Below are 15,458 nucleotides of genomic sequence, written 5' to 3' on the forward strand. Positions count from 1 at the left end.
AAAATATACAGGAAAAAATTGGGTATCAACAACTACCCCTCTTTACCTGGAAAAGATGAAAGAGTTGTCGGGTAAAGATATGATGGCCAATTTTGACTGAACGAAATGGTTTGAAGAGGTTTGGCCATGATCTGGCTCTTGAGCTGCCTATATATCCCTGGTCTTACTGGAATCAAGCCATATATAGTTCAGGATCCGCCGGCGGAGTATGCCGATGAAGACTTTTTAAAGATGGACGCGATATTGAGGACATGGTGAATAGTCAAAGTCTAACAGGGCTGCGGGAACTGAAGCGGGATCGCTCCTGCTGAGATGGCCGTTGCTCGCTGGTTTACCTGAAAATAAGCAACACAAGCATATATTGTGCATAAATTTAAACATGATGCAAATTCCCATCTGACCATGAATGTTTGTCCTCGGACGGTTAGGATGACGTCCTTAGACCATGATGTCCTGGGCCATGAGGCGTATAAAGATTTGCAGGCCATGAAATGATGCTCTCGGTCTATAATGATGATGCCTCCGAACCATGATGCCTTTGAATAATGATATGCAAAAGATTAAAAGGGGTCCTCAAGCCATGATATGGTGTTCTCGGGCTATGAAAATGGTGCCTCCGAACAATGACGCCTTCGGATGATTTGGCGATCTTTTAGCCCATGCGATGTAGTAGGTGGTGATCTTTCAGCCGATGAGATGCAGTAGGTGGCGATCTTTAAGCCGATGAGATGCAATGGGTGGCAATATTTCAGCCATGCAAATGTAGAGGAGGCGATCTTTCAGCCATGCAAAAGTAAATAAGGTGGCGATCTTTCAGTTAATGCAAATGTAAATGAGGCGGCAATCTTTCATCCATGCAAATGTGGATATGGTGGCGATCTTCCAGCCAATGCCAATGTAAATGAGGCGACGATCTTTCAGCCATGCAAATACGGATATGGTGGTGATGTTTCAGCCAATGCAAATATAAATGAGGCAGTGATCTTTCAGCTAATGCAAATGTAAATAAGGCGATCTTTTAGCCATGCAAAAATAAAGTGGCGATCTTTCAACCATGCAAATGTAAATAAGGTGGCGATCTTTCAGCCGATGCAAAAATAAAGTGGCGATCATTCAGCCAATGCAAATGTAAACAAGGTGGTGATCTTTCAGCCATGCAGATGGAGGTATAGCTTAACCTCGGAGGGCATAATGGTAGCCTTATGCTGTGTAGAAATGTAGATGGAGACAACGCTTAGTCTCGGAAGGCAGAATGGTAGCCTTATGCAGTGCAGAAATGCAGATGGAGACATCTCTTAGTCTCAAAAGGCAGAATGGTAGCCTTATGCAATGCAAGAATGCATATGGAGATAGAGCTTAGTCTCGGAAAGCAGAATGGTAGCCTTATGTAATGTAGAAATGCAGATGGAGACAGAGCTTAGTCTCGGAAGGTAGAATAGTAGCCTTATGCAATGCGGAAATGCAGATGGAGACAGAGCTTAGTCTCGGAAGGCAGAATGGTAGCGTTATGCAAAAAATAGGATAACAATTGGTAATAGAGCTTTCTTAGTTAATAGCGAATTGCGATATTGTGACTGTTGGTGATACTGTGTTTGCTGGGGACACTGCGTGTGGATAGCAGCTGTGAGTAAGTGCAACGGTTCTGAGAGCTGTATTTTGAGCAATGTGAGTCTCGTGAGTGTATAGTATATTTGATGATTTTGCAACTCAAGTGCCTGCATCCAAAGAAAAATTGTGAGTTTTGTAAAGAGGGGAGGTTAGTTCGTATTCTCGCTGACTCTGCTTGACCTGCTTGACTTTGATCTGGTGATACTGCATGTATCATTGGGGTAGCGTTTCCAAACAAGGCAATGCATGATTAGTAAAGGCATATATAAATACATAACTAAGAGTTGTTTTTTTAATGAACCAACGACTGCGACGTGGTTCAAGACATTGCAACCCTTCTTATTATGGAATTTTGAGGGTCCTCCTCAAAATTCTTCCCCAGTTTAATGGATTGATGCTTTCGACTGCTACTAGTGATGATTGGCTGAAATTAACTTCAGAATTTTGAGGGTTCTCCTCAAAATTGTTCCCCAGTTTCCAATTGCGGGGGGGAGGGGGGGGGAGGGAGAATAAAAGTTTTATTGAATTGTGACTGAACCCATAGGGCTGCCTATGTATCCCCTCTTACATGGGAATCAGTTCAGGCATAGTTCAAATTACATCATATAGGAAAACATAAAGATTACACGTAGTAACGCTTGACCGCATCTGAATTGATTGGCTTTGGCCAGACTTCTCCGTCCATTTGTGCTAGTACGAGGGCTCCTCCTGTTAGGACCCGGTGAACCATGTACGGACCTTGTCAGTTTGGAGAGAATTTCCCCTTGGCTTCATCTTGATGCGAAAAAATTTTCTTTAGCACTAGCTGCCCCGGTGTGAACTGTCTTGGCTTGACTCTTTTGTTGAAGGCTCTGGACATTTTGTTATGATAAAGTTGACCATGGCAAACTGCATTCATTCTTTTTCCATCGATAAGAGCCAGCTGCTCGTAACGACTTTTTACCCACTCTGCATCGTCGAGCTCAACTTCTTGTATGGTCCTTAAGGAGGGAATTTCTACTTCGGTGGGAATGATGGCCTCTGTACCATAAACCAGCATATAGGGGGTTGCCCCAGTTGATGTGCGGACTCTAGTGTGATATCCCAATAAAGCAAATGATAACTTCTTATGCTACTGTCTGTGATTCCCTATCATTTTCCTCATCCATCCAGATCTGATGATAACCAGTGAAGCAATCTACGAATGACTGTAGCTCATGCTTGGCACAATTGTCAATAAGGATGTGTATATTTGGCAAAGAGAAGTCATATTTTGGACTGGCCCAGTTGAGATCCCGATAATCGACATAGACTCGGACCTTCCCGTCCTTCTTTGGTACCGGCACGATGTTGGCTAACCATGTCGGGTATTCTACTACCCTGAGAACCTTAGCTTTGACTTGCTTAGTGACTTCTTCCTTGATTTTCAAACTCATATCAGGCTTGAACTTTTTGAGCTTTTGCTTTACCGGCGAACATGTCGGATCGGTTGGCAGTTTATGGGCCACAATAGACGTACTCAATCCAGTCATGTCATCATACGATTAGGCGAATATGTCCTCATATTCCTTTAGAAATTCTGTATATTCCTTCTTTTTTAATGGCGATAAGTGAATGCTGATTCATGTTTTTTTGATGTTTTCTGCATCTCCCAAGTTAACAATTTCTGTCGCATCTAGGTTGGACTTAGGTTTATTCTCAAAGTTCTCAACTTCTTTGACAATATCCTCTAGTATGTCATCTTCATCTGAATCAATGTCCGTTTATTGCGTTGTCTCATTGTATGTCACAGTCATTGGTTCATTAAGATAAGTAATAGTAATGATGTATAAGTAAAGTAATGAGAGAATAATAATAATAATAATAATAATGAGTGTTGATTCATAAGAAAAGTAAAAAATTCTTTGATAAATTCCATAATCGTTTTGAATATCAGAGATCTTATTGCGGGAATTAAAATGCGAAAGGAAAATCATTAGTAAATAAACATAGTGCATGGTGCTTGTTTTAACCTTGCTACCCCGAGGCTCGTCGGGCTCTAGTTGTCCTGATGGTCCCGTTATTGAGGCATGCCCCTCTGCTTATGAATGTATGGAAGGGCCTTCCTCCCCCTCCTCTTCGAGAATAACACAACAATCCATGTCATTGTCCTCTAAGAACAAGTTTTTCACAGCTGCCAGTGCTTCCTCTTCTTCTAACCCATAGATAACATCGACCGGTTGGAAAGTCTGCTCCAAATGTGGTATTGGCTGCTCCAGAGGATAATAAGGACCGTGCCATAGTGGCGACCAGTTGTTGAATTCCTCTTAGGTGTACTCATATCCCAGACCGAAAGTGGTGCCGTGCTTTTTGAGTTTTATGGGTTCAGTGATTCCTTGGAGATTCTTGCCAAGTCCTTTGCCAGGTTCATACCCACTCCAATTCAGTATGCTCTCGATCTTGTTATCCCACTATCTATCTTTGTCAACAACATTTACCCGTTCGATATGGTGGTAAGTCTCTCCTCCCAGCTTCTTTCTCCCCTCGATTGACGGAATGGTCTGGCGACTGTATATAGGGCTGTTACTGTCGTCATGAATGATCACTTCCTGGTGGTTCCATTCAAATTTTACTGCCTGATGCAGTGTTGAGGCTACGGCCCCAGCAACATAGATCCATGGATGTCCCAATAGCAGATTGTAAGATGCTGACACGTCTATCACTTGGAAATCAACGTCGAACCAAGTTGGCCCCATTTGTAAACACAGACTAATTTCCCCAATGGTGGACCTTTGGGAACCGTTGAAAGCTTTCAGATTGATGGCTCCATCCTTTATCTCGTGCAGTCCCCTATCCAACTTTCTGAGTGTTACTAATGGACAAATGTTGAGGCTGGAACCCCCATCAATCAGGTTCCTGGTGATAAAGTAATCCTCGCATTGCACAGTGATGTGCAGTGTTTTGTTGTGTCCCAACCTTTCAGGTGGCCGCTCAGCCTTATGAAAAGTGATCTTGTGGCTCTCCAACACCTGTCCTACCATGTTAGCCATTTCCCCTCCAGTGATGTTGCTTGGCACGTATGCTTCACTCAGCACCCTTAGCAGGGCATTCTTGTGTGCCTCAGAATTTTGTAGCAAAGCAAGTATGGAAATTTGCACTGGTGTTTTGTTCAACTGGTCGATGACCGAGTATTCCTTGGCCTGTATCTTTCTCCAAAGATCGTCTGGACCTGTCTCAATAATGGGTGGCCGGTTGGAGGCCTGCTTGCTTGACTTATCCAGATGTTCAGGGGTATAAACTCTACAAGTTCTCGTCATACCTTGTGCGGCAATAGTTTCTTCGAACCTACCCTTGCCTTTCCTCCTTGCCTCGACTGTATAGTCCCATGGTATAGCCTTTGTATGGCATGGCATCACGGTTGACCTCGCCGCTGGAATCGGTGTGGATATCTTTACTCTGATGGAGCATGTTCTTTGGGAGGTAAAAATGCAACTTCAAATGGTGGAGGTGCATTTGCTGGAGTCACGAATTCGACCTCAATTGGTGTTGGTGTCTTTGCAGTTGCTTCAAACTCTAGTGGCACAGACATGTTTACCTCAGCGTCCCTAGATGGCTGAATCTGGACTATGATTGGATTAAGAGTCTATTGGTTTCTTTGGATCATCACCTTCTGTGATCAACCTAATCGACCCCTTGGGATCCCAATCATCCTCTATTTTGATCATGTGAATGCCTCCACCCTTATGGTATGGCAGAGGGTTATTGCGGACATTTGGAGCATATTCCTTTGCCACAATAATTTTGTTGTCAATCAGAGCCTGGATCTTGTCTTTCAGAGAACGACATTCGTCGATAGTGTGTCCCTTCAAGCCGGAATGGTATGCACAAGATTTGTTTGGATTGACCAATTGAGAAGGGTTCTTAGGGGTTATAGAAGGGATAGGGGTGACATAACCAGCGGCTTTGAGTCTCTCATACAACTGGTCAATAGGTTCAGCAATGGTTGTATATTGTTTAGGAGGTCTGCTGTCAAAACTTGGTCGAGGTCTAGTGAAGTTTTGGCGTGTATTGGGTGATTGATGGTGGGATAATTGAATGTTGTAGGCTTGGTAAACATGTGCGGATTGGGAATATTTGGGTGAAATAGGTTGATATATGGGAGGTGGAGATGACTGATAAGTGGGTGGTGGAGTTTGGTAAGAGGGTAAGGGTGCTTGGTAGTTTGGAGTAGGCTGATATGTGAGTGGAGGCACTGGGTAGGTTTGGTATCTGATGGGAGATTTGGTTCTCTGTGCCACCATGACGGCTCCTATGTCCCTTTTCTTGGACACACCACCAGACTATAAGGCCTTATTTGTGGCTTGTAGGGCCTCGAAGTTTGTAACTATACCGCTTTTGATGCCCTATTCAATCCTTTCACCCAACTTGATAATGTAAGAAAATTTGTGGCTTTCGATCATCATTAGTCGTTCATAATACTGCGGGTCCTAAGCCCGAACAAAGAATTTGTTCATCTGTTCCTCTTCTAGGGCAGGTTTGACTTTAGCAACTTTGGATCTCTAGCGAGTAGCATACTCGCAGAATGTTTCTTTGGGCTTCTTCTTTAGGTTCTGAATGTAGAACACATCTGGCGTATTTTCTGTGTTGAACCTGAACCTGTCCATGAAATCGGATGCCATACTCACCCAGTTGACTATTTCTTTGGGTCTTGGCTAATGTATCAAGACAGAGCATCTACTTTCAAACTCCTCATGAAAAGCTTCGTGCGGATCCTTTCGTCTTTCTACTCCAACCAGCTTGTCACAGTATGTTTTCAAATGTACTCATGGATCCCCTGTAACATCAAACATCTCAAACTTAGGAGGTTTGTACCCCTCGGGCAGTTCGACATCGAGCTGTATGCAAAGATCTTCATAGTTCAGCCCCTCAATTTTTGCTTCCTTCGACGCCTTGAATTCTGCTAGTCAATTTCTTAAGTTCTTCATCCAGGTTCTTGATGAGCGAGTCTTTATCATCAGACTCGGGTGTGCTTGAGATGGGTTGGGTGGAGTGTGGCATGGTCTCCACATATATGGGGGTGTTGTGATGGGTGTGAAAATGGTCATTTGTGGAGTTCAAGGGTTCTGGGACGAGTAGTGGAGTATTGTTGGAAGTATGGCAGGTGTTGCAGTGATAGTGAGGAGCTTGATGGTTTTGTGGCTTTGGGATATTTTGTGGAGGTGTGGGGTTCTGAGCATTTGGGAAATTGACATCGGGAGTGGTGAGGGAAAATGACTGATTCGCCAGATTTCGAACCTGATCAAGTTCTTTTTGGAATTTCAGCAGCTTATGTTCAAGCTGGGATGCACTTTCCTTAGGAACTAGAGTACCATGACCATGAGCGACCTCTACCCATTCAGTTGAGTTTTCCTTTCTGGAGTTGTTCACATCTTCCATCTTTCCTTTGTTCTTCTTTTTGACAGGACTAAGAGGAGGAGTGGGTGGAGGGCCCCTGGATCTCGTGGAATAAGATGATGTTGCCAGAGTGCACGAACTAACTTTTGGGGAAGGGGAATAAATAAACAAAAAGTAAAAACAAAAAGGTAACAAGTTAGTGAGGTTTATAAAAAGCATTGCAATATTTAAACACATAGTGCGAGAACGTAAATCGTGTCCTAATTTGGGGAACTCTTTGTGCCCGAGGTAGGCCTAGCGACAAATTAATTTGGAGAACTCAGAATGCTAAATGCCTCATTTTATTGATAGAAAATAAGATGAATCCCAAATAGACACTAAATTAACAGGAAATAAGTGTCACTACTGGCCATTGGCCTTATTACATTATATAAAGCGAAAAGAAAAAAACTCCTATCTACTTGGTCCCAGAAGGACCTTCCTTAGGTTGAATGCTCTCGTTGATCAGATCCTCCAGTTCGCGTAGGTTCACCAGTAAAAATGCCTTTGTCAGGTGTTCTCCTTCGTTTCCCTCAGCGCTCTTGGCAGTCGATGACTCTTTTCCTCACTTTTCCTTCCAATCCAGCAGACTGTATTCCAGATATTCCAACTTTTTGCCAGCTTTGGAGGCCCTCTCTTTCCACTCATTGATTTGGTCAATTGATGGAAGTCTCCTCCACCAATCTAGCAATAGTGAGGGTATCCTAACCATACCAAAGTTGGGGACCTCGTTCTTCATTTTCTGCAAAACAAAAGGGTTAAGACCCTACCCCCACCAGACTCAACTATTTAACATCAACAATTAGCATGAAGCATTTAGTTCTCCTAATAAATGCACAGAACGTGGTGATGTCTGTTTGGGTTTGGGGAAACCCAGTGGACTTTGGACAAGGCTATCTTAAAGAGTCATTATGCGGACAACATAACTGACTCGGCTAGGTTTTACCATGATGCATGAACAGTTTAAACACAGTAAGGCTTCTATAGGGTTTTAGACTGGTACCCTTGAGTGGACAACTCAAGGGGGAAAGGCACGGAAATATCAACTACACCGTTGATCGACTGGTTTTACTGCAAATATGCCTTTTCCGGATTTAGGGGTAATAATATAGGAAGAGCACAACCATTCATTATAAGCGTTGCTATGGTATTTGTTTGGGCACGAGTGAGATATGATGTTGAGCATGATTATGCAATAATTAAAAGCATGTTGGCACGTATTTGCACGTTAAGAAAACAGTAAATACAATAGTTTCATAATTTAAAGCAGTAATAAAAGGAGGAAACAAAAAGAGAAGTCAGTTTTGCAATTGAAAAGGGAATTGAATGCTTAAAGAAATTAAATAAGTAATTGCACATAAAGGAGCATAAATTCACAATGATAGTCTGAAATGGTAAAAGCCTAAAAATCCCCAGCAAAGTCGCCATGCTGTCGCGCGCCCTTTTTCTCGCGAAATCGGGTTTATGACATTTGAGAGGACAACTCATTCCTTTTGGGAATTGGGTTTTCATTTGAAGTGTAAGGCCCCGTGAATTTCCTACTCAGAACCCCGAATCCCGTGGTTCCAAGTTAGGATCATGCGTTAGAGATGCGTAAAATTCTTCGCGGCGAGCAAGCTCGCCATGGTTCGGACCTTTTTGGACTGATCTATGATATAAAAGTCAAGAAATAATGTTTTCCAGAAAATGCAATTCTACGATCGAGGATGCGGTAGCATATCAGGTATGCAGACCGCATAATTGCCGCAAAGTGAGTTAGTGTGTTAGTCAAATTTGACGTTAAATATGCGGTCCATTATGCGATCGCATAACCGATATGTGAACCGTATAGTCATCGCATAATTTCGTTGGGATTTTGTAAGGAGTAGTTCTACGGTGCATTATGCGACTGCAGAACAAGTATGCGGACCGCATTTCTGCCGCATAAACAGACAGAATGTTCAGATTTTGGGAGCACTTTTGCGGTCCATTCTGCGGGCCGCATTTCCACTTTGTGATTGCAAATGCGATCGCAGACCTGACTCGGGGCTCCAATTTTCTAAATTTTAAACCCTACCCCTTATCGATATATTCGGTGCTATAGCTCATTTTGAGCATATTTCCTGATGCTTTTAGAGTGAGAGAGAGGGTCTTAGAGAGGGAAGTGCTTCCCATCAAATTACTCCATGAAACCTTGCCAAATCTTTGAAGATAATCAAGTGAGGGAACCTAAATTTTCATCCCAAGAGGTAAGATTTCATTACCTCAGCTCTTGTTCCTATGCTTAGTAATAAGGGATCACTAGTGAAGTAATTCATGGGTATAAGATTGAATTTCTTGCATGCATATCACACCATAGAATATTGGGAGGTAGTGAACTAAAAAGGAAAGCAATTGGGGTATAAAATGATAGAAACTTCTCTAAAAAGGGCCTAAGATCACAATGCACCTTTAGTGTTTGATAATATGCTAAAAACAAGCTAGAATCTCAATCTCGTCTCTAATTCTCGGTTTAATTTGTAATTCTTACACAATAGATCGAAGTGCTAAAAGTTCCGAAATTTTGTAAGGAATAAGGAAAGCTTTATTGAGGTATGTATGGCTAAAACCCCGTCTTTTAGAAATTGAGCTTTATCAGTGTTTGTGTTGGCATGGCAAGGTTAAAGTTGAATTGTTGCATTGATTATTGTTTAAAATGTGTTGGTGTTGTAACCCTATGTGTGGTAAAAATGTGTCCCGACATAATCAACGTGCTATCTTGACAGCTTGAAAGGGGCAAAGGTATGAATTATATATTGGAAATGTTTAGACCTTAAATTGAGATTGCAGTTAAATATATTATGCTATCTACGTGAAATCTTATCTATGTTTACAATTTAAATTGCTCTTGTGTGCACCTACTGTCCTAACTGGCAAAGCTAATATTGAAAATTGGGAACGATGTAAAATGCGGCCTAGTGCGAATGATTTGATAAGTCATGGCCCCAAGTGCCTATGAAATGATATATGAGAAATGAATTTATTTATGAGAAGGGAACAATGCCTTGATGAGGAGACCTAGCCGATCGGGTCGTGATCAGACTTCGCTCAAGATAGCGGTGGTATTGGAAAAGTATTGTGAATGAATTCCGGGAAAGAAGGAAAATGAGATTATTATTGAAGCATATGTCTCAAATGAGGCAACCTAGCCGATCGGGTCCAGATCGGACTCCACTCAAGATAGCGGTGGTATTGTGAACAAATAATGAATAATGTGAAATGCCCCAAACTAAAAGCTATGGGAAAATTATGTGAAAGTTATATGATTCTTTTATTTGATAATATGGTGATCGTTTAAAGTTTTGAGTTATACTTGTGATTTCTTATTCTTGTATGAAAGTTCTTTCTAATTTAATGGTGTTTAGTTATACATACTAGTGCTATTCGATGACACTAACGTCCCTTTTGCTGGCAGAGCTACATTTTTTAAATGAATGTAGGTGGATCCATAGCGGATAATTCCGATCGTGTGTAGTGCAGTATCCTCTTCTCAAACTCTTGGTGAGCCCCTTCCTCCTTCAAGGGGTTTTGTGACCTGCCTTTTGTTATAGATGTCTCTTTTGAGGTATAGCCGGGGCCTTGTTGCCGGCATTGTAATCGCTGTCTTGGGTATCCTTAGAGGCTCCGTAGACATATGTGTGGGTTATGTACGGGCGTTGGATGGGTCTATGAACTATGATATAATTAAAATTCTCATTTTTCTAAAGTGTAATTGTATGTAATCTTGGGAACTTAATTACGGATTAATGTGGTGATTTAAAATGTACTAACTTTGTAGAATGCACTATCTTTCCTCGTCTAAGCAAATGAATGAAAGCATGGTTTCCTTATTCGTATCGAGTTGGGTAGGAAGTGTTTGATAAGGCTTGGTTAGTTGGATTTACTCGATTGAGCGTCGATCGCGCCTCCCAAGATTGGGGCATGACAAACTTGATATCAAAGCCTAAGGTTTTAAATTGTCCTAGGATGTCTCGGAGCCGTGTCCGGTAGAGTCCTTCTTATTGGTGTGAAGTCGACCACATCTATAAGTTGGGGGCTATTTGGGCATTTAGGAATAACACCTTTCTTTGATATTCTGGATCATGCGGTGAAACTGTTCCCTCTCTAATTAAGCGCGTTGCTCTATCTTTCAGAATATGGCACCTAAGAAGAAAGTGAGAATTGGCCAGGAAGCCAATGCTAATGCCACCTCAGGAGTGGCTGATGATTCCCTGCTTGATGATGCGGGTGAGGGTAGCCACCCTGATATTGCTCTACCGGATTCTTCTACTCCGGAGCAGACTACCCCAGTTCCTACACCTGTGGAGGGTACCACTATCCCTCCCGTTGATACCTCTGTCCTGCCTCTAGCTCCAGTTTCCGGTTCTGGTATTTCTGATGGGGATCTTAGGGGATCCATTAAGATGTTGACCCAGCTAGTGGCCTTTCAGGCCTAGAGGTCAAATGTTGCGCCCAGTTCATCCAGCCAGCAAGGGAGTTCTACTAGTTCTAGGGTGAAGAGATTTCTTCAGTTAGACCCTCCAGTGTTTACGGGTGCCAATCCAGAAGAAGACCCTCAGGATTTTATTGATGAGATGCACAAAACCCTCAGGGTTATGCGTACGACTAAGATAGAGGGAGTAGAGTTGGCTGTGTACCGTCTGAAAGGGATGACCTATTCATGGTTTGAGTTGTGGGAAGATTCCCGTGGGGAGGGAAGATCTCCGGCGAGGTAGAGCGAGTTTGCTGATGCCTTCATTGATCATTTCCTGCCCCCTGAGACAAGGGCAGCCCGGGCAACAAAATTTGAGAATTTGAGGCAAGGTAACAGAAGCGTGTGGGAGTACCACATGGAGTTTGCTCGCTTGTCCAAGTATGCCATTCATATGTTGCCCACAATGGAAGCCAGGGTGCATCGGTTTGTTCAGGGCCTTAATTCTTTGACAATTAGTGAGGCTTCTACAGCTGCATTGAATTCCGACATGAATTATGGGAAGATGGTAGCATTTTCTCAAGTCACAGAGAACCATAAATTAACGAACAGAATGGAGAGCGAGGGTAACAACAAGGCCCAGTCTACAGGCAACATGGGATAGTCACTAGGTGGGGGAAGATCAGCTTTCAGGGGAGGATCATCAGGGCCTTCCCAGTCTGTTGCACAGTCTTCAGCCAGGTCACCTCCATCAGGGCCCAGCCAGTAGCAGTAGAGTCGTTTCAGGCCCGGTCAGGGCAACAGGGGATCCCATCAGTGGGGTCGGTCAGGAGGGAGGTTCCAACAGCAGCAGAGGTCCCCGTGCCCTAGGTGTGGGAAGATGCACTCGGGAATTTGCTATATGGAGTTACCTATATACTATGGATGTGGGATGAAGGGTCATATTCAGAGACATTCTCGTGTACCCCACCAGGGAGCGGGTGGGGGCACAGCTCAGCCACCCGGTCCAGCAGCTGCTACATCCTCATCCCCCCTCTCCAGCTCGAGGTACCCCAACACCCGTAGGGCGTGGTGAAGCTAGGGGTGGTGCGCAAAGTTCAGGAGGACCCAGTTAATTTTATGCCATGACTGGTCGCCAGACTGCTGAGGCTTCTCCAGATGTTGTTACAAGTATTCTGACTGTGCAATCTCATGATGTGTATGCACTTATTGACCTTGGTTCCACCTTGTCCTATGTTACCCCTTTTGTTTCTATGGGATTCGGGATAGAGCCGGATCAGCTTCATGAGCCCTTTTTGGTGTCTACCCCAGTTGGTGAGTCTATTATAGTTGCTCAGGTTTATAAGGGATGTGTTGTTATGGTACGGAGTAGGGATACCGTGGCCGATCATATTGAGTTAGGTATGGTCGACTTTGTTGTTATAATGGGAATGGATTGGCTTTATTCATGCTTTGCCAAACTTGATTGCCGGACTAGAACCATTAGGCTTGAATTTCCTAATGAGCCCATTATTGAATGGAAGGGAGATAATGTAGTGCCTAGAGGTCAGTTTATTTCCTATCTTAAGGCCGCGAAGATGATCAAGAAGGGGTGTATCTATCATCTAGTTTGGGTCACGGACACCAATGCAGAGGTGCTTAACCTTGATTCTGTACTAGTGGTGAATGAATTTCCGGACGTCTTTCTAGATGAACTCCCTGGGATTCCACCGGACAGGGAGATTGATTTAGGGATCGATGTGATACCAGGCATGCAACCTATATCCATTCCACCTTACAGAGTGGCACCGACAGAATTGAAAGAGCTAAAGGAGCAATTGAAGTATTTGCTAGAGAAGGGTTTTATTCGGCCGAGTGTTCACCATAGGGCGCACCGGTCTTGTTTGTAAGAAAGAAAGATGGATTGCTGCGGATGTATATTGACTACCAGAAACTCAACAAGGTCACAATAAAAAACAAATACCCTCTGCCAAGAATAGATGATTTATTTGATAAATTGCAAGGTGCTACATGTTTCTCAAAGATTGACTTGCGGTCCGGGTACCATCAATTGAAGATAAGGGAGGAGGATATTCCAAAAACAACCTTCAGAACTCGGTATGGGTACTTTGAATTTATGGTAATGTCTTTTGGGCTGACAAATGCCTCGACATCTTTCATGGATCTTATGAATCGAGTCTTCAAGCCCTTTCTAGACTCCTTTGCGATAGTGTTTATTGAGGATATCCTCGTGTATTCCCGAAGTCGGGAGGACCATGCTGCCCATCTCAGGGCAGTTTTGCAGACTCTTCAGCAACATCAATTGTATGCAAAATTTTTGAAATGTGAATTCTGTCTTGAATCTGTTGCGTTCTTGGGCCATGTCATTTCCAGGGAAGGAGTTCTGGTCGATCCTCAAAAGATTGCAGCAGTGAAGAATTGGCCTAGACCTACCACTCCAACTGAGATTCGCAGTTTCTTAGGCTTGGCTGGGTACTACAGGAGGTTTGTGGAGGGGTTTTCTACTCTCACCTCTCCATTGACTAAATTGACACAGAAAGTAGTTAAATTCCAGTGGTCCGATGCTTGTGATAAGAGTTTCCAAGAATTGAAGTCAAGATTGATGACAACACCGGTGCTACCCCTGCTAGAGGGTACAGAGGGGTTTGTAGTGTATTGCGATGTTTTGAGAGTCGGGCTTGGGTGTGTGTTAATGCAACACGGCAAGGTTATAACCTATACTTCTAGGAAACTCATGAATCATGAGAAGAACTATCCAACCCATGACTTAGAGCTGGCAGCAGTGGTGTTTGCGCTAAAGATTTGGCGACATTATTTGTATGGGGTCCATGTGGATGTATTTACAGATCATAAGAGCCTTCAATATATTTTCAAGCAGAAAGAGTTGAATCTGAGGCAAAGAAGATAGCTAGAGTTACTCAAGGACTATGACATTGATATTCTCTATCACCCGGGAAAGGCTAATGTTGTGGCAGATGCACATAATTGAAAATCCATGGGAAGTTTAGCTCATTTGGAGGCCTATCAGAGGCCGTTGGCCAGGGAGGTTCACCAGTTGGCTAGTTTGGGAGTTCGCCTTGCGGACTCTAATGAAGGAGGGATAATTGTACAGAATAGGGCTGAATTATCGCTTGTGGAAAAGGTGAAAGAGAAGCAATTCGTGGATCCGTTGTTAGCACAACTGAAAGAGGGGATTCTCAAACACAAAACCACAGCTTTTTCCTTTGGCATGAATGATGGTACCCTACGGTACCAAGACCGCCTATGTGTTCCTGCTATTGACGATCTTCGGGAAAGGATCATGGTAGAAGCTCACACTTCCAGGTATTCCGTGCACCCAGGTTCCACGAAAATGTATCATGATCTTAAAGAAATTTTTGGTGGAATAACATGAAGAAAGGTGTGCCGGACCTTGTGAAAAAATGTCTGAATTGTCAGCAAGTAAAGGCCGAACACCAAAGGCCTGGTGGATTGGCTCAAAGCATAAAAATTCCAATATGGAAATGGGAGATGATTAACATGGATTTTGTGGTAGGGTTACCACGCACTCCACGCAAGTTCGACTCAATTTGGGTGATTGTTGATCGACTCACAAAGTCAGCGTACTTCATGCCAGTCAAATCTACTGACATAGCGGAACGATATGCTCAGTTGTATATCAAAGAAATAGTCAGGTTACATGGCACTCCAGTTTCAATCATTTCAGATCGAGGGGCTCAGTTCACAGCCAACTTTTGGAAGACGTTTCAGCAAGGTTTGGGTACGCAGGTAAATTTTAGCACAACTTTTCATCCACAAATCGATGGTCAAGCAGAGTGGACTATTCAGACGCTTGAAGACATGTTGTGCTCTTGTACTCTCGATTTCAAGGGTAGTTGGGATGACCATTTGCCACTCATAGAGTTTGCTTACAACAACAACTTCCATGCTAGTATCCAAATGGCACCATTAGAGGCACTGTATGGTAGGAGATGTAGGTCTCTCATTGGGTGGTTCGAGGTCGGAGAAGCGGGATTGATAGGGTCAGACC

The 15,458-nt window shown here is 43.3% G+C and overlaps 1 protein-coding gene across 1 annotated transcript; it reads left to right on the plus strand.

Annotated features, from left to right (window-relative positions):
- The first annotated feature begins 12,552 nt into the window (after positions 1-12,552).
- Positions 12,553-13,317, plus strand: LOC138871776 (uncharacterized). Its single transcript, XM_070149676.1, has one exon. The coding sequence runs from the start codon at positions 12,553-12,555 to the stop codon at positions 13,315-13,317; it is 765 nt and encodes a 254-aa protein (XP_070005777.1).
- Positions 13,318-15,458: the final 2,141 nt, after the last annotated feature.

This window comes from Nicotiana sylvestris, chromosome 6, assembly GCF_000393655.2.
Source record: "Nicotiana sylvestris chromosome 6, ASM39365v2, whole genome shotgun sequence".
In the NCBI taxonomy this organism is placed as follows: Eukaryota; Viridiplantae; Streptophyta; class Magnoliopsida; order Solanales; family Solanaceae; genus Nicotiana; species Nicotiana sylvestris.